The sequence below is a fragment of the Cnephaeus nilssonii genome (assembly GCF_951640355.1).
Source record: "Cnephaeus nilssonii genome assembly, chromosome: 20".
Lineage (NCBI taxonomy): Eukaryota > Metazoa > Chordata > Mammalia > Chiroptera > Vespertilionidae > Cnephaeus > Cnephaeus nilssonii.
Window position 1 is genome coordinate 29,457,092 of NC_137091.1, and position 24,469 is coordinate 29,481,560.

The following is a 24,469-nucleotide window of genomic DNA, read 5'->3' on the forward strand; positions in this document are numbered from 1 at the left end:
AAGAGGCGGCCCTTTCCTCTTGTCCCATTTATTTATAAGGCATGGCCCTCCTCCTCACCAGAGGAAGCCTAGTTTTATTTACATGTCAGTGCCCCAGAGGGCACAGGGGCCCACATGGCACCTTTGTCCCCAGGCTCACTCTGGGCTCCAGCTGGCAGGTCAGGACAGCTGGCACCTGCTTAGAAATCAGAGACTCATAGAATTTTGAGGCTGGAAGGGGTGGCATTTCACAGATGGGAAATGTGAGGCCCAGAAAGGCCTGGATGTGCCAAGGCCTCCCGCCTGTCAGAGCTGCAGGGAGTACGGAGGGGTCCTTGCCATGTCTCCTACCATAGACAATCTCCATCAGCAGAAGGGTGATGGGGGCCAGATGTTTGCCTGGTGAGGCGGCACAGGGTCTGACTCCCAGCCCCAGTGCCTCCTCTTTCTCATCCGCAAAACAGGCTTTCCATCACACTTTAACCCAGGGATACTGGGAGGAGTAACTGTGCTGGTGCATATAAAGTGCTTAGAAAAGCTCTGGCTGGTGCGCTCAGTGGTTAGAGCTTAAGCTCGAGGGTTTGATTCCTCATCAAGGACAGGTATCTGGCATGCAGGAGGCAACCAATCGATGTATCTCTCTCACTTCCTCTCGTCCACTCTCTCTAAAAATCAGTGGAAAAAATATCCTCCATTAAGGATTAACAATAACTAACTAACTAAATAAATAACTAAATAAATAAATAGAGTGCTTAGAAAAGAACCTTGGCGCATGCTAAGGGTTCTCTCTGTGTATTAAATAAATACAATGCATCTATTCACATGCACAATAATTACATGGAAACAGTGAATCCCCTGTCAGAGCTCCTGTTTAACCAGAGGAAGAGAGGCCCCAGAGTTGTTGAGTCACTTGCCCTGGAACACACAGCTCTGGACACACACGACCCTTTCTGCCCCCGGGTAGTGGTGTAGAGGGGTGTGTCAGGCGGAGGCCCCTGCCCCCAGGATGGTGCGTTCACTAATGTGTTCCAGGAGACGCGATGGCTCCTCTTCCCTCTGCCTCCAAATTTAGAACACTGGGCACTGGAAAGTGCCCCCCACTCTGGGCTGCGGAGGGCTGTAAACGGGCCTGGTTGGGTCCCCCCCCCCTTTAGAAGGAGGAGGGGGCCATGGCACCCTGAGTGAAACTGGCTCCTGGACTGAGGCTGCTCTTCCCCCAGGAGCTCCTCCGCTGACTCCTTAGTCTCCGGGGACACCAGCCACTTCCTTACCTGGCTCCTCCTGCGTCCTGCTTGACCTTTACTTACAGACCAGCTGTAGCCGCTGATGGGTTTCCGCGGGTCCCCCGAGGAGACCCTTCAGACAGCTCCAGCCTGGCGCGCTGGAGAGAGCCCCTAATTGGGGCAATGAATCATCGTTCGCGGCTCCCGGCTGGACACAAAATAGATAGAGGAGCCGGCGCGCTATTGTGCGCAGTTTGGGACGCGGGGGGGGGCGGGGGGGGAAGAAAGAGGGGGGACAGCAGAGGGAAGGGGGAGAATGGGGAGGAGGAGGGGAGGGCGCGCGAGGGAGGGATTCCCCGCCCGCTGGTTCCCGCCCGCTCTCCTCCTCCCTTCTCCTCCCTCCGCGCCCGCCCTCCCGCCTCCCTCCTCCCCAATTAAATGACCCAACGCTTTGGCAGGCGCCGAGCTCGCACATGCGGCTGCCGCTCCAGCCGCCCGGGGCCCGCCGCCGCCGCCGCTGCGTTCCGGGCGCGCTGGGCGCGGCGCCGCCGGGGGCTGGGCGGGCCGGGGGCGGGGGGGCGCCCCTGTGAGCGGCCGAGCTCCCGCGCCCGCGCCGGCCGCCCGCCGCCAAACTTTGCGGCGCGCACACATGCTCCAAGTTGGGCGCGGCGGCGGCGCGGGCGGGCGCTGAGGGCGGCGCGGGGCGGCCATGAGCGGGCGGCCGGTCTCCCGCAAGCAGCGGCTCATGGCCGCCGTGGGCGAGCGGGCGGCGGGCGGCGGCGGCGCGCCGCTCTCCTGCTTCATCTGCGGCGGCGGCATCGGGCGCGGCAAGGAGCTGAAGCTGCAGGTGAAGCAGCCGGCGGCGGCGGCGGGCGCGGGGACCCCGGCGCAGCCCTTCTTCCCGTTCCTGCAGCAGCAGGAGCCGGCGCCCGGCGCGCGCGAGCTGTCCCCGGCCGACGGCTGCGTGCTGGTGTGCGCCGTGTGCCGCTGCTTCCTGGGCGAGCAGTGGGCCGCCTTCGAGCGCGCCCGCACGCCCGTGGACAAGCGCATGTACTGGCTTAAGCGGCCCCACCAGTGCGACGCGGGCGCGGGCGGGCGCCGCGGGGGCGCAGGGGCCCCCCGCGAGTGGAACGTCGCCTACGCTCTGGGTGGCGCGGCCGGCGACGACGACGACGACGAGGACGGCGGCGGCCCCGGCCCCCGAGTCTCCGCTGAAGAGCCTCGAGACTCGGAGTTGTCCGAGCTGTCGGACACCGACCCGCTCTCGGACCCCGACCCTGTCGCGCGCGACGCCTTGAGCCCCCGCCAGGACGGGGCGCCAGCGGCGCGGACCACTCTGGGGCCTGGGCCTCGAGGGGGCCGCTGCCAGGAGTGGAGGACGGCGCCGGGACCCCCTCCGGGACAGAGCGCCGGGACCCCGGAGCAGGGGGACGTGGAGGAGGAAGAGGGGGACCCCTCGAAGCCCCACGTGGACGGGGAGCCCAAGACCGGCATTAGGCGCCGGAGAAAGGGTGTCGGGAGGCCCTGGGTCCCTGAGGCCCGGGCCAGCGTCCTGCGAGGGATTCCAGGCCCTTGGCCAGGCCCGCCAGCCCCAGTGGCCCCTGCAGACGGCGTAAGAGGAGCCCCTTCAGGCAGGGCCGCCAAGACGCTGGGGAGCAGGCCCCGGGGGGAGCCCCGTGGAGGTTACTGCCTGTCCGAGGACAGCGACATCAACATCACCAGCGAGGAGGAGGACCGAAAGGAGCAGCCTCTGCCGAGCCCCTGTGGCCCCAAAGAGAAGGAAACCGGTGGCCGCGTCCCCCGGGTTCCTCCGGAGAGCCGCACTGCGCCACCAGGGGGCCTTTGCTGCTACATCTGCGGGTCGGCGCTGTCCCCGGCCTCGCAGCACCAGATCCACGTGCAGAAGCAGGAGAAGCTGGCTCAGGCCCCCTTCTTTCCCTTCCTGTGGCTGCACAGCCCACCTCCCGGGGCTCAGCCCATCAGCGAGGGTGGCAGCACCCTGGTGTGTCCCTGCTGCTTCTCCTCCCTCATGCAGCAGTGGCAGAGCTTCGAGCTGGCCAGCGTGCCTGTCCTGCAGAGACTGTATGTGGTGCCTCTGAACAGCCACGCCCCCGGCATGGCCTCCAAGGGCAGGAGGCTCCCGAGGGAGGAGGGCACGCCCTCGGGTACCCTGCCAGAGGCCTGCTACCTCTGTGGGGAGGACTGCACCCCCGACGCCCGGGCTGTGGCCTCCAGGATCCTTAACGGCAATGCCAGGAGCACCATGCATTTCCCCTTCCTCAGCCTCCTGCCCTGCCCCCCCAATGCCCGAGGCCCCAACAAGCGCTGTGAGGTTCGTAGCTGCCCCAAGTGCTTCAGCGTCCTGGAGGACATCTGGGCCCTGTACCGGGCCTGTCAGAATGAGGAGCTCATCACCTCTGTGCAGGCCTTCCTGGGCAGGTACCACCAGGCCTTCCCCGCCTCTGACCCTGCCCTCTCTGAGCTGCCCACATCGACCCAGGGCAGCGCCGTGTCCGTCTGCTACATCTGCGGGACTGAGCTGGGCCCCGGGAAGGAGTTCCAGCTCAACGTGAACCCCTCCAGTCGCTTGGGCGAGAAGGAACCCTTCTTCCCCTTCCTCACCGTTTACCCACCTGCTCCACGTGCCAGGCCTGCCGACGCCACGGGCCTGGTGGCCACCTGCGTGCTCTGCTACCACGACTTGCTAGGCCAGTGGCTGCAGCATGAGGCACGCAACGCCCACCACGCTGTCAGCGCCTGGTCCCGGCAGTACCAAGTGGACACGTTTGTGTGCTTCTTCTGCCAGCAGGAGAGGAAGCGGTGTCTCGGGTTGAAGGCTGTGCGGGTGGCCCGGCTGCCCTTGTTTCTCTATACCCTGCGAGCGAGCCACAGCCTGCTGGTGGACGACGGGCGGCAGCTGATCATCGGCGCCTGTGTGGAGTGTGGGACCCTGGTGTGTGCTGGCCAAGGGCTTACCCGCCAGGGACCTGTGGGCTGGAGCTCCCCGGTGGCCACGGTGATAAAGGTAAGCAGCGGTTCTCATCTCATCCTCTGAAATCCAGGCAGGGAAAGAAGAGATGTGTTCTGTTTCTCTGCCAGGAGTTAGCACTGATTCTGTGTGGTGTGTTCCAGCAGGCGGTGCCCTGCCTGAGTCAGCAGGCTGGTGCGTGGTGGATGTACCGGCTTGGCTGGGCTCAGAGGCACGCACAGCTCCGAGGAGTTGGGGGCCAGGAGTGGTCTTGTGGAAGAATAGGGCACAGCTGAAAACAGCAAGCATGGGCCTGAACTTGAGTGTGTTTGCAGCAGAATCTACCAAACAGAGGAAGTTCGGGGCATGTCTGTCATCCGCCTGATAACATTGGTAATTAGTCCAGCCACGCAGGTCACCGAGAGGTCTCCGTACTTACCCGGTTTCAAACACATCAGAGGTGGAAGTTCCTCTTCACTCTAGCTCCCTGGTGGCTTAGCTTTTCCAGAGTTTTCCCTCCAAGTTCACACTTTCCCTTTGTGACTCTGGTTGCTTAACAGCAGATAGAAAGATTTCCAGATGTGGGGGGTTTGGTACCCAGGAGGACAGTGGCCTAAACAGACTTTTCCCCGCTGTGGGAAGTGAGTCTTTCTTCTCTGCAAGTCAGCTGTGCCGGAGGAGGCAGGAGGCCTGGCGCTGGCCCTGTTTATAAGGCGCCTGCCTTCACGCTGCCTGCCCAGGAGGAGCCAGACAGGGCTCAGTTCATTTCGGATCTGGCTTTGCAAAGGCTGAGGCAGGAGCTGCCCCTGGTGGGTGTGAAGTGGGCATCTGTGAACTGTGACCACCATTGTGGCCACCCAGGGCCATGGATCCTGATTTCTACCGAAGACAGACCGGCCTGTTTCAATCGGATGCCTGTAGCGGTAGCCGCTGGTGAGGGGCCGGCAGAAGGATGTGGGAATGGGGAAGGCTGTCTCTGGTCTGTTCGGGAATAGTCATTCCATTTGTTTGAAAGGTCCTGGTCCTGCCTCCCATGTGTCCATGTGTGTGGCACCTTTTAAGTGACCTGGCCCATGGCCTGGCCGGCGTGGCTCAGTGATTGAGTGTCGTTACCTAGGAGCCAGGAGGTCACGGTTCTATTTCCAGTCAGGCCATATGCCTGGGTTGAGTGCTCGATCCCCAGTGTGGGGTGTGCAGGAGGCAGCCAATCAATGATTCTCTCTCATCATTGATGTTTCTATCTTTCTCTCTCTCTCCCTTCCTCTCTGAAATAAATAAATAAATAAATAAATAAATAAATAAATAAATAAATAGATAAATAAATAAATAAAGTGACCTGCCCCAAATTTGCCCCCCTCCCCCTCCCCCCATCATGTGTTTGGCCCCATTCCTCATGCTCTGTCCGGGGCTCCTTCTCCACCGATGTTGCTTTGGACTTCAGAGCTGCCTTTGGGGACTTCGGTGGGACGTCCTCTCATTTGTGGCGGGTGGTAGATCTTTGTGGCGCCTACTGCTGGACATCTGGAGAACTGCACTTTCCACAAGGGCTGGCACTGGGAGAAGAGCCCAGCTTCGGAGCAGGGCAGACCTTGGTTCCAATCTTTCCCTTTCTCTCAGAAACCCAGTGCCAATGAGTCCGTTTAGTATCCTCGCCGAGCTCGTTTCCTTGGCTGAGGAGTGGAAATCTCTTATCACCCGCCTTGTAGGGTCATTGTGAGAATTGAATGAATGGGGGAATTTAAACACTCCCAGAAAGTCGAGTGCTTGGATCATAGTGGGACCATGTCCACCCAACGTGTTGGGGCAGTTTTTTCGAGGTTAATCTCCCACAAGGCTGCGGGTCTGCAGGCTGGGTGTGGATTTCAGGTATGACAGTTTGCCATGGGGTGATCGAAGGGCTGTCTCTGGGTCCTCTCCGGCAGCGTGTTTTCTGCAGGGCATCCAAACTGGGCTGAGTTTTCTCATGTTGGTTTGCTCCTTCATCAGGATTGTTGAGATGCCAACCGGCGGCCTCAATGGATAGGAGCTTGAGGAAACAAAAGAAGCCACAGTTCTTAGTCCAGCTGGGGAGGTGGGAGTTGAGGGGAGCCTGGTGTGGAAGAACACGCAAGCTGGTGTCTGTCCAGAAGGGGTCAGCATGAGTTCGGGAAGGCTGGATGTCAGACTGCCTTTTGCACCATTTCTTTTTTTTAACTCCTCACCATGGCCCTATGAGGCCCGGCGATTCCCATTTTACAGATGAGTAAGTCGAGACTCAGAAAAGTCAGATGACCTTGTTAACTATCCAAGTAGATGGCTGAGGGGGCTTTTGAGCCCAGGTCTTCTGACCCCTAAGTCCTATTCATTGGGTGGAGTGAGGTAAAGCGGGGGGAGAGGTACAGAGGTAAGGAGGAGCCATGCAGCCTTGGATGGGCTGGAGTCCCTGTGGGTAGGGTGGAGGTGAGATGAAGGGGAAGTAAGGATGGAGTAACTAGAAGCCTCGAAAGCAGGAAAAGGAAGTTGGGTTTAGGGGAGCAATAAAAAGTTCTTACAAGGAGGCTTGGAACAGGCCAGGAACAGATCCCCCCAGGGCCTGGCAGTGGCAGCAATGCAGGTGGATGGTGCGGCCAGCGGGCCTGTTTGTGGTGGAGGCAGCGGGGGGGGGGGGGGTCTCAGGCTGGATTGGACGATGGAAAGAGAAGCATAGACCCCACCTGTAAGAGCACCTGATTGACAGTAGGTGCTGGAAATGCAGCCTCTGCCTTTCCCCCCTGCCTCCCTGCCTCCCACTCATTCAGCCAGCATTTATGGAGTGCCCACTCCGAGGCAGGTGCTGCTCTAGACACCGAGGACTTGGTGGCAAGTTCAGAGCCTTCAGTGTCAGGGGACAAAGAGTCAACAAAGACGACAGCCTCCTGCAGAGCTGTGAGCACAGCAGGAGGAGGATGCCCGGTGCCAGGCCCGGGTGGGGAGTGAGAGCGCGCTTGCGGGAGCTGGGAGCACTGCGGAGGGACTGGGGCGCAGGAGCTGTTGGGCAAAGCAGCAGCTGAGCCAGCCAGGGGGCCGAGGCCTCCGCGCTCGTTTCCTGTGCCAGCTCCCCACTCCTTGGTTCTCACGTTCATATTCTGTGTCTCTCTTTAGGGTGTGGTTTGAGAATTTGGGGGGAGTGGCTGGGGCTTTGGAGGGTGGCCACAGGGAAACCACTTAACTGGGACGGCATGTTCCAGAGCCTCATCTATACCGCCTTCTATAATGCCTCAGCTGTTTCCCGTTAGCATTTATTCCTTAGTGACAACTGTAAATAGTGTGAAGGAAAATGTGAGAGAAGGAAGGAGGGAGGGAAAGGAAGGAAGGAGGGAAGAAAAGGAGGGAAGAAAGGAAGAAAAGGAGGGAAGGAAGAAGGAAAGAAAGGAGGGAAGTAGGAAGGGAGGAGAGAAGGAAGGAAGAAAGGAGGGAAGAGAGGAAGGAAGGGAGGAAGGAAGGGAGGAGGGAGGGAAAGAAGGGAGGAAGGGAAGTAAAAGAGGGAAGGAAGGAAAGGAGGGAAATAGGAAGGGAGGAGAGAAGGAAGGGAGGAAAGGAAAGAAGGGAGGAAGGAGGGAAGAAGGAAGGAGGGAAGGAAAGAAGGAAAGAAAGGAAGGGAGGGAAGAAGGAGGGAAGGAAGGGAGGAAGGAAGGGAGGAAAGAAGGAAGGAGGGAAGGGAGGAGGGAGGGAAGAAGGAAGGAGGGAAGGGAGGAGGGAGGGAAGAAGGAAGGAGGGAAGGGAGGAGGGAGGGAAGAAGGAAGGAAAGAAGGAAGGAGGGAAGGGAGGAGGGAGGGAAGAAGGAAGGAGGGAAGAAGGAAAGAAAGGAGAGGGTCACCAGTGGCCTTTGGGTGTGTTTGTGGCTTTTCTCTCCAGCTGGACCCCTTGCCCGGAGAACCCTGCCCTGCAGGCACCATGTCTCTGAGCTGGCCGCTCGGATAGGGCTGTGTCAAGGCTGGGCTGGGAGGCTGCAGCCCACCGTTGCAGGGTCCTGGCATCCCTTCCCCGGGGAGGAGCCCCATCACACACAAGGCTCTGCAGAGCCCCCGAAAGACCCTGGGTTGGCCTTCTGACAAGCCTGGCTTTCGTTTTCATTCTGCTGGGAGCTGGCTGTGTGACCTTGGGTAAACTCATGCCCTCTCTGAGCCTCCGTTGCAGTGTAGATGATCATCCTCTGGAACAGGGGTCCTCAAACTTTTTAAACAGGGGGCCAGTTCACTGTCCCTCAGACCGTTGGAGGGCCGGGCTATAGTTTAAAAAAAAACTATGAACAAATTCCTATGCACACTGCACATATCTTATTTTGAAGTAAAAAAAAAAAACAAAACGGCAAAAACAGCCGCATGTGGCCCGCGGGCCGTGGTTTGAGGACGCCTGCTCTGGAAGGTTTGTGATGTCAGAGCGGCTTACGTTCAGCAAGAATATGAGACGGGTCCCTTCCTCCCTCCCTCCCTGAGGCACTGGAGGCTATGCTGGGTCTCTTATTGTCACCCTCCGGCTCTGATGTTGTAGTCCCCAGCCCCCACCTCTCCGCTGGGGGTGGAGAATGGTTGTCCTCTTCAAAGCTAGTGGGCACAGCTGACCAGGCTGCTGGAGATGGCACTGGGGACATGATGATGGTGATGCCTGCATAGGATGTTTTCCGTGTTCCAGGCTGTGTCACTGCTTCACCTGTGTTCACACTTACTAAATCCTCATCACAACCCTGTTTGGGGAGGTGCCTCTGTGCTCATTTCATAGAGGGAAAAAGCAAGTCCAGAGACATCAAGTAATTTGCCCAAGGTCACTCAGCCAGTAACAACAGGACCAGCATTGGACCCCGGAGTCCAGTTCTGCAGTCTGTGCCCCAGCCTCTACTCTGTCCTGCCTTTCTGTCCTCTCGGGGGCTCCAGTTGTGAAGGTGGCAGTGCCCTCAGGGGCGGGGGGGGGCGGGTCACCACCGTTTTCCCTGCATGTGCCTCCTCCCACCCAGAGCAGCCGAGAGGCAGGCGGTATCTGTACGGACCAGAGGCCCCAAGAAGCCCCCGCTAGCCGGTTCTCTGTCCCCTGCTCCTCTGGCCTGCTGACAACTCGTGCCCTTTGTCTGCGCCCTCCCCAGCCCTGCTCAGGTGTTCAGATTTCAGTCGGGAACTCCTCCTGCTGCTGGGAGAGGCCTGCTCCGTCCAAGATGGGTCAGCTGCGTGATCGATTTGCTTCCCTTGCAAGCCAGTTGGCGGGCAGGCCGCCCTTCCCTCTTCCAGCTCCGTCTGGAGAGCGTTCTGGGTAATGGAGCGTGCAGCTGTTTACCTAACCGCACCCCGGCCCCTCACCGTGGGGACGCCTCGCCGAGCCCCCCAGGGCGGCCTCCCAGCCCAGAACAGGTGTTGCTGCCGCGGTGCCTTTCTTTTCTCAGCGCTGACATCTGAGGCCTGCAGAGCGCGTCTGTCATCACTCGCCTGTCAGGCCGGCACGCACATCTGTTTCCCGTGTTTCCTGGCTATCTGCGCCCACATGGCTCCTGCGCTTCAGGGAGGGCCTGGCAGCTCCTGCTGCCCCGTCCAGGCTGGTGGGGCACCTCAGCATGGCGATGGGTCAGATGGGGGAGCTTCGTGGGCTGCCCTGCTGGGCTGACTGGCACCTTCTCCCAGGTAGTCGCTGAGGAGGAACTGGGCTCTCGGCCTTTCTCAAGCTCCAACCACCTTCTCCGGGGGGAGTCGGTGCTTTGCTTGACGGTTGGGAGCCATCTGCTCCGAGGACTGAACTTTCCAGACTTGCCTTGTCCCAAACCTGGAGGTGATTGGAGACAACTGGGAAAGAGGAAGTGGAGACAAAAGGTCTTCAAAACTCAGCCTACTTTGGATGCAGGCAAGGGAAGGGGTTGGAGGAGGGGTGGCTGCCTTTGGCCACGGCCAGAATCTGTAAAGCTTTCTGGCCTCTTCTCCGGTTAGATTTCCCTGGATCGCATCCACGAGTGTTTTTTGAGGGTTTGTAGGTTCTGGGCAAGTTTGCCTTGTTTGCACATTTTCTCAGCTCGGGAACAGCCCAGGTCTGGGATTCAGGTTCCTCGTCTGCCCTAGGTCCCTATTTCAGTGGGGATGGTGGAGAGGGTGTCCCTGCCGTCCAGAGAGAGCATTTCAGAACCTGGCTGCCGTTCTCCGTGTAGCCCCAAGCGGGAACCTATGGGGACAGTTGTGAAAGGAGCTTCTACTTACGGGGTGACCTTCACTCGGTTTCCCCATCTGTCAGGATGAAAGGTCTGGTCTTCAGGGCCCAGAGGGCTGGTGGCGCTGTGTTGAGAAGGATGCTGAGGCTGTGCCTAGACTTGCTGGGAAGATATCTAGTGATTTATTGGCGGTTTCTTCTGTGGAGTTAGGGCCAGGAGAATGACTTCTTGGGGTCTAAGTTTTCTTTATTTTGTTATTTTCCCCAATTTTCAATGAGATATAGTTGACACGTAACATTTTATAAGTTTAAGGTATATAATGTGCTGATTTGATGCATTTACTTGTTGCAAAATGCTTACCACCATAGCATTAGCTCACATAGCTACCCTTTCTTTTTGTGTTGAGAACACGTAAGATCTACTCTCGTGGCAATATTCAAGGATATGATACAGTGTTATTACCTGTGATCACCATGCTGTAATTTAGATCCCCAAACTTGCTGATCTTAAACCGGAAGTTTGTACCCTTTGTCTAATATCTCCCTCTTTAATGAGGTCTAGGATTTAAATTCCATATATGATGCTGGGGCACCAAACCACCATGATATTCTACCCTGTGGAGGGTGATAACATGTTAGGGTTAGAAAACCTCGCTGATCATAATTTTTCAGACAACGCTACAGCTAGGCCCACAACCTAATGCCACTTTTGCTGTTTTTGTTTTTTTCCCTCAGTAACACCAGCTAATTATACGTATAAGTTTTGTAAGAAATTCTGGCAGCCCTGTGCCAGGGATGCAGCTGCAGTTCTGCTTCTACCCTTGTCCTGGGCTGCCCTGGAGAAATGTAAACACTCTTTCTGCCCATTAGCTCAACAAATGTTTGCGTGCATGCCGCCTGGCCACCAGGTGCTCCGTGAGCACCTGACGCTCCAAGGACGTGCTGTGGAATCAGGCAGCCTCTGCCCTGGGGTGCTGGCAGGGGATCAGGCGTGAAGGGACTGACTGGAGCCATTCAGTGTGTTCTCTGCTGGGGTCTGCTGAGAGCCCAGCAGAAGTTTGGGCAATGGGTACATTCAGGAAGGCTTCCTGGAGGAGGTGACATCGAAGCTGAGTCCTGAAGACTGAAAAGGATTCAGCCGGGTCCACCCGGGAGTCATGAGCTCCTGGCAGAGGAGCATGTGCAAAGGCCTGGATGTGGGGAGTCTAGTTACTGGAAAACCTGAAGTAGTTCTGCCTGCAGTGGGGAGAAGGGATGGGGCAGGAGGGCTTGGCAGTGTTCGGAATCCCTGGAAATGCATGTGATTCAACTTGAGTCAGTCTGAATTTTAAAGTGCCAATGACTAGACTATGATAATTGGGGGGGTGGGGAGGAGGAAATACCAATGACTGGACTCTACCACAACCTGTTAAACGAGAATCCGTGAGGGATGGCCTTCGTGCCACTGGTATTTTCAAACTTCCAGAAGATTCCAGCACTGGGATGAGACTGCTGATAGAGGTCAACACAGCCCAGGAGTTTGGGGCTTTTTATCATGAAGGCCTGGCGGTCACAAAGGATTCTGTCCATGTGCTCAGTCTGTCTTTATTGAGCGCCTACTGTGTCCCAGGCACTGTTCTGGGCCTCAGGATCCAGCAGTGAACACGCCAGACCGGGTGCAGGGAGGGATTGTGACCGTGGTCATGGAGGGGCTGGGAGACATGTGTGGGGTGGGGGCTGCCACATGAGCGATGAAGAGGGCCCGGGCAGGGCCCTGGGGCGGGACCTCGGAGCAGTGGGGAAGGCCAGGTGCCAGAGGGCAGGGAGGGCTCCTCTCAGCGGCCGCCAGGGCCGATCAGGTGGGGCCTCATTGGCAGGAGGGCTGTGGGCTGGCCCTGAGAAGATGCTCTTTTTGTTTTTAAATGGAAATAAAATCCACACACCATGAAATTCGTCCTTTTAAAGTGTATAATTCGGTGGGTTTTAGTACAGTCACAGAGTTGTGCAACTGTCACCACTATCTAATTCTAGAACATGTCCATCAGCCCCGAAAGAAACCTTATACCCGTTAGCAGTCACTCCCCATTCCCCGCCCCAGCCCCTGGCCACCACTAATCTCCTTTCTGTCCCCAGGGGTCTGCCTATTCTGGATGGTTCTTATCTATGGCATCATACAATGTGAGTCTTTTGTGTCTGGTTGTGTTCACTTAGCATCTCTGAGATTCAACCATGTGGTGGCATGTGTCAGTATTTTACGCCTTTTTATGGCTGAATAATATTCCACTGTAAGGACAGACTGCATGGCGTTTATCCGCTCCTCAGGTAATGGACATCTGGTTGTCTCCACTTTCAGGCTGTTGTGAATAATAATGCTGCTGTGCACATGTGTGTGCAGGTTTCTGTGTGGGCATGTGTTTTTATTTCTCTTGGGTAGACACCAGGAGTGGAATTGCTGGGTCACCTGGCAGCTCCCTGTTTAACCCTGGGCGTTCCGCTTTCTCCTGGGGGTTTTAAGCAGGCAAAAACGCGATATAGGATGAAGAAAGTCCCATCTGTGACCCCTCCCTGACCACAGTCACACCTCCTATTGCAGGTCTCCGGGCATCGGGTTTGTGTCCGAAGATGGGAGTTGGTCATCTCCTCCCAGGAGGAGGGGAGCTGTATTAAGAATTGAGAACATTGCCCTGGCTGGTGTGGGTCAGTTGGTTGAGCATCGCCCCATGCACCAACAGGTCCTGGTTAGATTCCCAGTCAGGACACATGCCCCGGTTGCAGACTCAATCCCCAGTAGGGGGAGTGCAGGAGACAGCCCATCGATTTTTCTCTCATGGCTATTTCTCTCTCCCTCTCCCTTTCTCTCTCTCTCTCTCTAAAAAAGAAAAATCAATAAAAACATACTTTTTTTTAAAAAAAAAAAAGGAATTGAGAACAGGTTGCACTTGCTCTTAAGGTTTTGCCTCGCTCCAGCCACGGCCCTGGGAATCAGAAGCCTTGGGTTGCTGCCCCAGCACTCACAGTGGCCGTGCGCAAGACCCTCCCCGTGACTGGGTCTCACGTTCCCCTCTGTAAAATGGGAGCAGATGACGGACTAGTAGCTGAGCCCCTTGGCTCCCGTACGGCTGTCAAATTCTCACGGTCTCATCTTTCTGCACCTGTTGGCAGGAGTGGGGTGGCGTGGGGAGAGACCCCGGAGGTCAGGGGCAGGCGTGGCTCTGAGACCATGGCTCTCAGGTTCCCTGTCCCAGCCCTGGCCACCCCGGCCACTTGCTTTTGTCTCCTGCGGCCCGGCCTGTTTGGTGTGGAACCCTGTATGAAATCAATTGCTGGATTGGATTTCCTTCTAGAGGTGCCAGCGGCCTCAAATAAATGACACAAAGGTCCCAGTTGGTGTTCAGCTCAGCAGAGCCAGAGCCCTGGGCAGGAACAGCCACCTCTGGGGTCTGCTGTTTCCTCCTGGCCACAGGGCCAGAGGGAAGGGGGAGAGGAATCATTCAGGGTCTTAGGGAGACCCCTCAGATCAGAGCCACGTCATCCTGCCCACCGATCAGTGTCATTTGTGAGGCAGAGCTGGTGACAAGGAGGGGCCTTCAGGTTCTAGCCACCCACCCGGTCCTGATGAAGACACAGTGAGGTTGCCGAAACCGGTTTGGCTCAGTGGATAGAGCATCGGCCTGCGGACTGAAAGGTCCCAGGTTCGATTCCGGTCAAGGGCATGTACATTGGTTGCGGGCACATCCCCGGTGGGGGGTGTGCAGGAGGCAGCTGGTCGATGTATCTCTCTCATCTATGTTTCTAGCTCTCTATCCCTCTCCCTTTCTCTCTGTGAAAAATCAATAAAATATATTTAAAAACAAAACAAAACAAAAAAAACCCACAGTGAGGTCTAAGGAGATGACGACGACAAGGAAGATGGCCATGGCAGACAGCATCGAGAGCATCCTCTGTGCCAGCCGCTGTCCTAAGGGCTTTGCCTGTATCCCCTCATATAACCTTCACCAGTCTTATGAGGTAGGTGTTCCTATGTCATAGATATGGAGAATTGAGGACAGAGCGGGGAAGTCACGTGTCCAAAGTCCCACAGCTGGCAAGTACTGGAGCTGGGATTCCAATCAGGCTGTTTGACTCCAATGCCTATACTCCTCCCCGATGCGATGCCAGGATGTACCATGTGGGAGATAAAGGTTGGCTCAGTGGACAGCAGATCGTGGTATGTGTGGTTCCGTGGGAGATGGCTGAGGGCCCACCCAGACCTGGCTTGGGGCAGCCTGCAGCCAATGTTTGGTGGCCTGAAGTGAGATGGAGGTCAGGGAAGGCTGCCTGGAGGAGGAGTCACTGGTGGGGGTGCTACAAATGGGTAGGAGTTAAGTAAGTGTTGATTACGAACAAGGCCTCCCCTTCCAGAATTTCTATGCCAGCAATGCCATTGTAAAGATGTCCTTATTTTATCCTCTAAAGCTGTTATGTAGATGTTGCCCCTCATTTGATTATACTCTAGGAGCTACTTCAGTGTTTTAAAGGTATTTTCAGATTGCATTATATTTTACATTTAAAAACAACATATGCTTTGCCCTAACTGGTTTGGCTCAGTGGATAGAGCGTCGGCCTGCGGACTGAAAGGTCCCAGGTTCGATTCCGGTCAAGGGCATGTACATTGGCTGTGGGCACATCCCCAGTAGGAGGTGTGCGGGAAGCAGCTGATCGACGTTTCTCTCTCATCGATGTTTCTAACTCTCTATCCCTCTCCCTTCCTCTCTGTAAAAAAATCAATAAAATGTATCTTTAAAAAAATAAAAAATAAAAACAACATATGCTTCATGATAAAAAAAAACAAACAAACTTAGAGCAGGTGAGAGATGAGCCATGTGTCAGGTTCAGCTCACCTCTGCCCTGTGGGTCCTGTCGGACCCTCAGCCGTTCCACAGCTGCCCACTGGTTGTCCACCAGCCCGGGACCCCTGTGGGTCTTGTCACTGGCTGCACTCCGCCACCACCTACCTAGGTGACCGTGAGTAAGATGCCAGCTCCCCCGGCTGCCCGTTCCTCCTCCGACCACAGAAGGTGGCCTGAGCTTTTCAGATGAGGAGGCCAAGGCTCATGAACCTGAGAGTTTTGGATCAAGTTACTGACAGTAAGTGGCAGAGCTGGGGCACGGGAGAGCAGGGTGGTCTAATGCCGGGGCCTCGGCTGTCCCCCTGCCCGGGGTTAAGTGGCACTGACGGGAGATGATGGGGCAGGGGCAGCAGGAGCCTGGCTTCCTCTAGCCCCACCTGGTTTAGCCACACAAGGAGGCGGCATTGGTCCCCACACGTTGGTCCCCTGCTCCAGCTTCCAGAGCGGGGCTCCTAGGAGGGAGGGCAGAGCGCTGACACACTGCAGCCGTGTTTTATAAGCCTTCCCAGACCCGTAAACCGTCACTCCCGGCTTGGAGATGAGGGCCTTCGCAGGCGGGGATTAAGGCCTGTGTGGGTTCTGACGCCTGCCATGGAGGGAGGGAGGCAGGTGGGAGGCAGGCGTGGTCTCTCAGGCTCCCAGACACAGTGGGACTGGGCCAGGGGGGCGCTGCAAGGCCCTGGGGTCACAGCACGGGGTCCGGCCCGAATCCAGGGAGGCTGGAGAAGCCTCAGAGCGTGGCTTCCGCTTGGCTGTGGTACCAACTCGTGAATCCTGATTCCTCCGCGCGGGGGGTGCCCTTTCCCCTCCCAGGGGGTCTTCCCCACAGCCATGCACTGCTCTTTCTTTTGTGTGATTACGTGACGTCCAGGGGCTGCTGGACAAGGGAGGCCCAGCATGGCTTTATGCTCGTTCCACAGGGCTGGGGGCTCTCGGGCAGGGCTGTCTGCACTGAGGGCTGAGCGCCAGGGACACCACGAGCCACCCAGGCCTGCAGAAAGCAGCTGGGCCCAGGGGCCAGTCTCGAGGGGACAGGGCTCACGGGGCCCTGCAGAGGTCCAGGCCTCAGCCTTGCGGGGGTTGGAGTTGGTGGGTAATGCCCTTCTAGAAACATGGCCCGCATTTCCCTCGGGTGCAGGGGCTGAGGGTTTGCCCATGGGCCCGCGCATCCCCAACTAAGCGTGAAAAATGGCCCCATGGCTCCCGCCCTCAGCCCTGCCGTGGCTGGGGTGGCAGAGTGTTGAGCATCCCCCCGGTGGTCTGTCTTCCTCTCGGGCTCTGTGTGTGAGCAGGAGGCTTGGCTGGTGGCCTGCTCCTCCTCACCCCTCTCCCTCTTTCTCTTTCTGAAACTGCATTTTCTTTTGTTTTCAGAATATGGAAATGGGGAGCCTGGTTTTAAGAGCTCCCATGGGATGTGATTGCTGATTCCTTCCCATTAACAGTCGGAACCTGGACCCTGCTCATCTGTTACCTGTCACTGGCCAGGCGACAGGGATGCACAGGGCCTTTCTCTGGGGCTCAAGGGCAGGTCCCAAGGAAGGGGGGCAGAGGGAGAAGGAGTCACTGGAAGGACAGCGGGTTGTTGGGGCTCTTCCCCTGCATACCCCTCCCACTTGAGCACAGACATCCCCCATCAGACACACTCTCCTTCTCTCTCTCACTCATGCGCACACCTTCACTCCTATATCCACTCCCTCTCATTGCACATGTACTCACACTCACCCTTCCGTCCTCCCCCACATGCACGCTCACACACACATGCACCACATCCTCTGAGGGAAGGTGTTAACATTTACTACAGTTGGCCCTGACCAGTTTTCTCAGTGGTTAGAGCATCGGCCCTCGGACCAAAGGGTCATGGGTCTGATTCCCAGTCAAGGGTTGCAGGCTTCAATCCCCGGCCCTGGTTGGGACATGTCCCGGAGGTAACCAGTCGATGTGTCTCTCTCAAATGGATGTTTTTCTTTCTCTCTCTCTTCCCCCACCTCCTCCTTCCCTTCTACTCTGTTTGAAAAATCAATGGAAAAATAATATCCTTGGATGAGGATTTTAAAAATTTTACTATAACTGGATTTGTCCTTTTCTCCCTTTAATTTTGTTAAATTTTGCTTCATGAATTTGGAAGCTCCTGCCCACGTAGGATTGCTTTGCCTTTCTGATGGATTGGCCTTGTCATCACCATGGCATATCCTTCCATCTCTGGCAACTTCTTAGTCTGTTTTATCTGAACTCTCCCCATTTGACAAGGAAGGCCTCTGAGGTTCAGAGAGGGCGAGTGACTGGCCCAAGGCCACACAGCTGTCGGTGTCAGGAGCAGGAGTCACGCTGGCTCCTTGCAGCTCCACCCCGCCGGCTGCTTTGGGGCGGTGGTTCGGAGAGAAGCCCCTTCCTGGTTAGTTTCTGGGCACCTGCATTTTGACGTCATGATTGTCAGGCTGCCAGAGCTGTGTCCCAGCCCACCCTCGGCAGAGAGGACCCTCCAGGAGCTCAGCATCTGGCCTGCAGCCTGCGAGAGCCCAATTCAGCGTGCTTGGAACATCCTCTGGAAATTTCTCGCCAAACTCTGCTCTGGAGCTTCTGGCCCTCCCACCCCGTTTGGTGAGCTTGTTCGGAGCGTGTTGGGCAGATTTTCCCAGGTCTCACATGTAGAAAGAATTTCTCTGGGTGGCAGGACACTGTTCCTCCCCCCCGCCCCCCCAGCTTCCCTGTGTCGGCCTTTAGGAGCTTGTGCCAAATCCACTTCCTGGCGGCTTCACCCCAGCTGGGCCATGGCCTGGAGCTCCTGGGGGCTCCACGCTGGCGCAGGCCGCCTGCCAGTGATCCGAGTCATCCGGGCAGGCGCCCTGGTCCCAGAGGAGAGCTGCCTCTGTCTCCATGGTGCATTCTGGGAAGTCTGGGGCTCTGCAGGGAGCCTGGGTGGGGGCGTTGCCTAGGAGATGTTTGTAGCGGGAATTGACAGAGAGGGGTATCTTGGCCACGAGCTGTAAGTAGGGGCCATAAGCAGTTATGATGGGTTGGTTCATCTGGGAGTTTCACTGAGTGACAAGAGTTGGGCACAGAGTTCAGGGCCGCAACGGTGCCAGGTAGAGGGTGTGAATGCCATATTTATCTAATCCTAGATGCCGTCCATTGTAAAGCATATCGCTGCTTTACATACCACTAGGCAAGAAAAAATGCTGCCTGTGAAACCGACGCTCCACCCACTGGTGGAGCCATCCTGATTTCAGAGGTTGAACTGGAATACAGGTGGTCTGATCCTTAAGTCAATGAAATGCAGCGATGACGGGGATGGTGTGATGATGGTGTTGACGGTGATGAGGAGATGGCAGGGACTGCTGCCAGGTAATACTTGCTTGCAGGATGTTCTCTTACCGATTCTGTGACCAGGACTCCGACAGGTGAACGGGGGCGGGGGGTGGGGGGGTGGTGGTGGTTAGGAGGAGTAGTTGGCACCCATTTTCTCTGCGGGCCCCTGGACCTTGCAGTGACTCAACAGGGTCTGTCCTGCTGAGCCTGTGGGGTCGATGCAGTGACAGCTGCTGCGCTCAGTGCCGTTGGGACGTAGTTGCCCTTGAGATGCTTCCTGCCTCTGTCACCTTGGGATCCAGGGCAGGGCAGCGGGAGCAACCCAGCTGACAGGCGGGCTCTGGGCATCCTGGGCCTGAGGACTCTGGGCCCCAGGGGGCGTGGCGGGTTCCTCGTGACTCAGGCTGCAGGGGCACCGGGACCTTCATCAGGCGGAACAAGGCGTCGGCAGCAGCTGGCAGCTGCGTGGCTCAGGGGCCTGGCTGGTTGGAGGGGCAGGAGCAGGGCCTGGCAGGTCCCCACTCTTCTCCGCCACCCTGCCGAGGGTCACTTCAGGCTGGACCACGACCCTATGAGGGTCAGGGCACCTGCTGCTGGGCTGAGAACCCTGCAACCGCAGGAGCCTTCCTGCCCGGGGGAGAGAGGTGCCCGGGGGAGAGAGGCACCGGGCAGCAAAACCTTGCCTCCCAGACTTTCCCATTACTAAGCGCTTCTCCGCGTAGTTTCCTCCGACTTGCCCGGCCATCTGTACGAAAGGGTGACGTAAGCGGTGTGTCACCCTTCTGGTACGGACTGCGAAACCCGGACTCCCGGGGAGGTCATGCTGTGGGCTCTCTGCGGGCAGATGGTGTGGTTTGGCAAACAGCTTTCTGAAGTCAGACCTTGTCACCCACCCCTGCCCTCCGTGTGGTCCTCACACGTTACTTCATCTCTCCGAGCCTCAGGCTCCTCGCCCATGCCCAGGGACAGCCTTAGCACCTCCCTCAGAGGGACGTAAAGCGGCTGAAGCCCCTGGAGAGAGCCTGGCAAGCAGTCAGGACTCCGGAGGCGAGGGCTCTGGTTGCTGGGGGCAGAGGAGGGAGGGAGGATGTGAGGAACCTGAGGCCCCGCTCACAGCCTGGCCTCGAGGGCCCTGGAATTACATGCCCTGTGCCCCTCAATGCCAGAAAGCCCTACCCATGAGCCCCCATCAGGGCCGTCTGTGTCACTGAGCAGGAGCTCCTGGTTAATCTCCCATGCGCCTGACTTATCCAAGATGAGGCAGCATGGGGGATGGGGAACCTGGAAGTAGCCCGAGGCACCTGGGATCTGAGCTCCCTTGTCCGTCTCTCGGCTCCCACACCGTTCAGGCAGATGGTCCCTCACATGAGTCTGGCCCTGGGAAAGCCACGCTAGCATTTGAAGGTGCTCAGTGGGAACGTGCCCCCTGACTGCTCCTCTGTCTGTCCGTGGGCCTCGTCTGTGTGTGGGAATTACTGTAGTGTGTATGTCACAGCTTGGTACATAGTGTGTGCTCACTGAATGTTGGTTCTTATTATTTTTGCAATTTATCATTTCGTTTCCTCTCCAGTCCTATCATTTTGGAGAACTAACCTAGAGACCTTAAAAACACAGGAACCTGGCCCTGACCAGTTTGGCTCAGTGGATAGAGTGTCAGCCTGTGGACTGAAGGGTCCCAGGTTCAATTCAGGTCAAGGGTATGTACCTTGGTTGCGGGAACATCCCCTGTAGGGGGTGTTCAGGAGGCAGCTGATCAATGTTTCTCTCTCATCGATGTTTCTAGCTCTCTATCTCTCTCCCTTCCTCTCTATAAAAAATCAATAAAATATATATATATTTTAAAAACACACAAAAACACACACAAAAAACACAGGAACCTGGACCTCCGGATGAGATGAACCAGGAGGGGCCACCTTGAGGTCAGGTCCTGGGGAAGAGGGACACTCTAGAGCAGTGGTTCTCAACTTTCCTAATGCCGTGACCCTTTAATACAGTTCCTCATGTCGTGGTGACCCCCAACCATAAAATTATTTTCATTGCTACTTCATAACTGTAATTTTGCTACTGTTAATGAATCGTAATGTAAATATCTATGTTTTCCGATGGTCTTACATTATGATTCATTAACAGTAGCAAAATTACAGTTATGAAGTAGCAACGAAAATAATTTTATGGTTGGGGGTCACCACGACAACTGTATTAAAGGGTCGCGGCATTAGGAAGGTTGAGAACCACTACTCTAGAGCAAGCATGTCAAACTTGCAGCCCGCGCCTGCATGCGGCCCACAATGAATATTTTTGCGGCCCAGTCAGTATAACAGTATGCAAGAAATGTTTCAATAAAAGTTTTGTAACTTAATTTTTACAATATCCTGTTATACATAATTATTAATAACAAACTACAATGTTTGCTAATGACTGATTACTATAATCATGTTGTATTCATTTCCCTTACGTGCCTTACGCACAGGCGCACCATTTCTCTCCACTAATATTAGCAGCGAATATTTCAGCAGCTGATTGCACTGACTTGTTTGGTGTGCACAACAGGAAATACTTCACTTTCGGAGAATAAGAAAAATAGGTTTATTTGTGTTATGCTTATTAATTTGTGCAGTTATTCAGTGTCTGGTAAGTTAATGTTCAAGAAAAAATATAAATTTTTATTAAAATGTTCTATTATTTTATGTTAACGATTACTCATTTATTTCAGCCCTTTATATTCAGCATGTCTCTATCGAAATAAACCTATGTTTCTCTGAAAATTGGAACTTTTGTGTGTTTTTGCATCCCACATACCAGTAAACTTAAACCTTGTTTATTTGGCCTGTGTTAGCCTTTGAGTTTGACATGCTTGCTCTAGAGTCAGGGGAGTTTACAAAGACCTACCATTCTCAACATGGTACCCCCATCTTCACAAATACATTTCCTGACTTCAAAACTCAATGCAAAATTCAGAGCATGTATGCAATTTTCTGGGGAGAGGATCTGTAGCTTTTATTGGACTCTCAAAGATGTTGTGTGTCTCCCCAATGGTAAGGAGGCACCCTTACCAGCACACACACTCATAGTACTGTGCACATGAGCCGACTCCCCACCATTCCTTGAAACCATGGGACTTGTTCTTGCCATCATGTCTTGACACAAGCATGCTATTTCTTCTACTTTTCTGCCCATTTTCTCCACTCCATGAAGCCTTCTTTGCTAACTCCCTCCCCTCTCCTGCCCCACTTGTTTGTATGCAGTCTTATCACACTTGATAATAATGTATTACTTTATTATATGTGGTCTCATGTTATCTTCTGATTGCTTCACATGAGTAAGCCCTGTGTCTCCAAAAGGATTGAAAATAGCTAAAATTGAAATTTTTATATCCTTTTGCCCCTCCACCGGATTTTTTTTTTAAATGTATGTTTTATTGATTTTCGAGAGGAAGAAAGAGGGAGGGAGAGATTGAAACATCAGTAATGAGAGAGAATCATTGATCGGCTGCCTCCTGCACGCCCCCTACTGGGGACCGAGCCTGCAACCTGAAGCACATGCCCTTGACCGGAATCGAACCCAGGACCTTTCAGTCTGCAGGCTGACACTCTTATCCACTGAGCCAAACTGGCTAGAGCCGGATTTTCTTTTGTGCATTGTACAGGGATTCCTTGCCAGCCATGGGAGTGGCATTCCTGAAGAGCACCATGGTTGGCAGAACCACAGTTGGCATGATCAAAGTCTCAGACAAAATAAGAGGTTAGGGAAAAGAAAACAATGAAGATGGCATTGAGTATATGTCTTCTAAAACCACCGTAAATAAAACTTCTAGGAGACATCACTGCCAAAGCAAACCAGCTTCGTCCACATTAAAAACCTGTTCCAGTTGGTAACCTTTTTCCTGAATTAACTTCTTCAGGAAAACTTGGCCATCAACTTGATGTGATCATGTTTATTTCTTCTTGAGTCCGTTCTGGTAATTTATGTTTTTCAGAGAACTTACCTGTTTCATGTAGGTGGTCAAGTTAATTGGTATGACTTCTTTATAATATTCCCTTGTTATCCTTCTAAGGTCTGTAGGGTCTGTAGTGATGTTCCCTGTTTCATTTGTGATATTGGTAATTGGTGCCTTCTCTCTTTTTTTCCCCTTGATCAATCTAAGTAGAAGTTTATCGTTTTATTGATCTCCTGAAAGGTTTATATTTAAGAGAATGTGCCTCTTTAAAGTATTTTAACCAGTCCTTTTTGCCTTGAAATATGTCTTTTGCTCTTGTAGCTTCTTTGGCTCTATTTTTGCAAGTGTAGACAAAATGTTTGTGAAACCACTAGGCATTTTTCAAGTTATTCATGCTTATAGGCACATTTTCTACACCTTACCACCACCACCACCCTTTTCTCTCTCTTTCTCTCCCTCCCCCCCCCCCCTCTCTCTCTCTCCAGGGGAGGTTAAAGTGATTTCTCTCTATCAACCTGCCCTTGTGACATTCATGAGTGAAGTCAAGATGAAGTGTCCATTTGCTTCAGGGGATCTTATCAAACCCTGCATAAGTAAAAAAGATATTAAACTTAAATCTCTTTAAATATGTTTTTATTGATTTTTAGAGAGAGAGAGAGGAAGGGAGAGGGAGAGAGATAGAAACATCAATGAGAAACATTGATCAGCTGCCTCCTACATGCCCCCTACAGGGGACTGAGCCTGCAACCCGGGCATGTTCCCTGACAGGGAATTGAACTGGTGACCTCTTGGTTTCTGGGTTAAAGCTCAACCACTGAACCACACTGGCCAGGCATAGACTTAAATATTTTTTTTAATGCAGAAGAGAAAACTGCATGATCTCAGAACCACAGATTGTGCAGGATTGCTGGCTCTGTTGTTTGGAACATATAGATTGTTATGTTTCATTACAGTAATGTTATGTTTCACTTCTTACTATACAAAGTGTTCACTGTTTAACATATTTGTGTCCTCCCATGCTTTTGCTACAAAGTATATTTTATCTGTGACCTTGATTGAGACTTCCGTTTCTCTAATCTTTGCCTTTATGACAATCTCAGAGTGGCTCTTCACAATCATAGAACTGGGAGGATACTTAGTGATCCTTGAGTCCAACCCCCCTCACGTAAATCAAAGAAGACTCCGAGGCCCAGGAGGGGAAGGGACTTGTCCATGAACATGGAGCATGTGAGAAGCTGAGGTAGCACGCCAGTGCCCTGGGGCATTTCCACTCCATCAGCCACGGCTATCCCTCCAGGGACAGGTATCTTGATGTTTTTGCATTGTACAGGGATTCCTTGCCAGCCATGGTAAAGTTTACCCTTTTAAAGTATACATGTGAGTGGTTTTTAGTATTCATAACGTTGTGCAATCATCACCACTGTCTAATTATAGAATGTTTTTATCACCCCTGAAAGAAACCCCCTTCTTCTCCCCTCCCAGTCTTTGGCAACCCCTAATCTACTTCCTGTCTATGGATTTTCCTATCCTGGACATTTTATGTAAATGGAATAATACCATATATGGTCTTTTGTGTCTGGCTTCTTGGTTGTCATGCTTCATGAATGTTATAGAATATGTCAGTGCTTAATTCCTTTATGTGGCTCAATAATATTCCATTGTATGTATGTGCTATGTTTTGTTTATCCATTCATCCATTGATGGTATCTTGGTGGTTTTCATTTTTTGGCTATTGTAAATAATGCTGCTATGAAATTCATGTATAGATTTGAGTGTGAATGGTGTTTTTTTTTTCTTTCTCTTGGGTAGATACCTAGGAGTGGAATTGCTAGGTCATATCGTACCACCAGGTGTAAGGAGCCGTCAGATTGTTTTCAAAGAGGCTGCACAGCTTTATATTCCCAGCAGCAGTGTATGGGGATTCCCATGTGTGATTTGCTTTTTATTTTGTAACTTATTTGTATTATTGTTTTACTGTATCCTACAGTCATGTGTAAACTTTAAATCATTACTGTGAGTAGCCACTGTTTTTTGTGTTTTGTTGTTTGTT

At 54.2% G+C, this 24,469-nt stretch overlaps 1 protein-coding gene across 3 annotated transcripts in view; it reads left to right on the top strand.

Moving 5' to 3' along the window:
• Window positions 1–1,813: 1,813 nt before the first annotated feature.
• Window positions 1,814–24,469, top strand: part of GSE1 (Gse1 coiled-coil protein) — a 420,008-nt gene continuing 397,352 nt past the window's right edge. The window contains exon 1 of one of the 3 annotated variants that reach the window (XM_079799736.1): window positions 1,814–4,227. In XM_079799736.1, coding sequence (XP_079655862.1) covers window positions 1,912–4,227 — 2,316 coding nt within the window. In that variant the 5' untranslated portion in view covers window positions 1,814–1,911. The remainder of the gene's footprint in view (window positions 4,228–24,469) is intronic. The other 2 variants (XM_079799737.1, XM_079799732.1) reach the window with 2 other exon arrangements.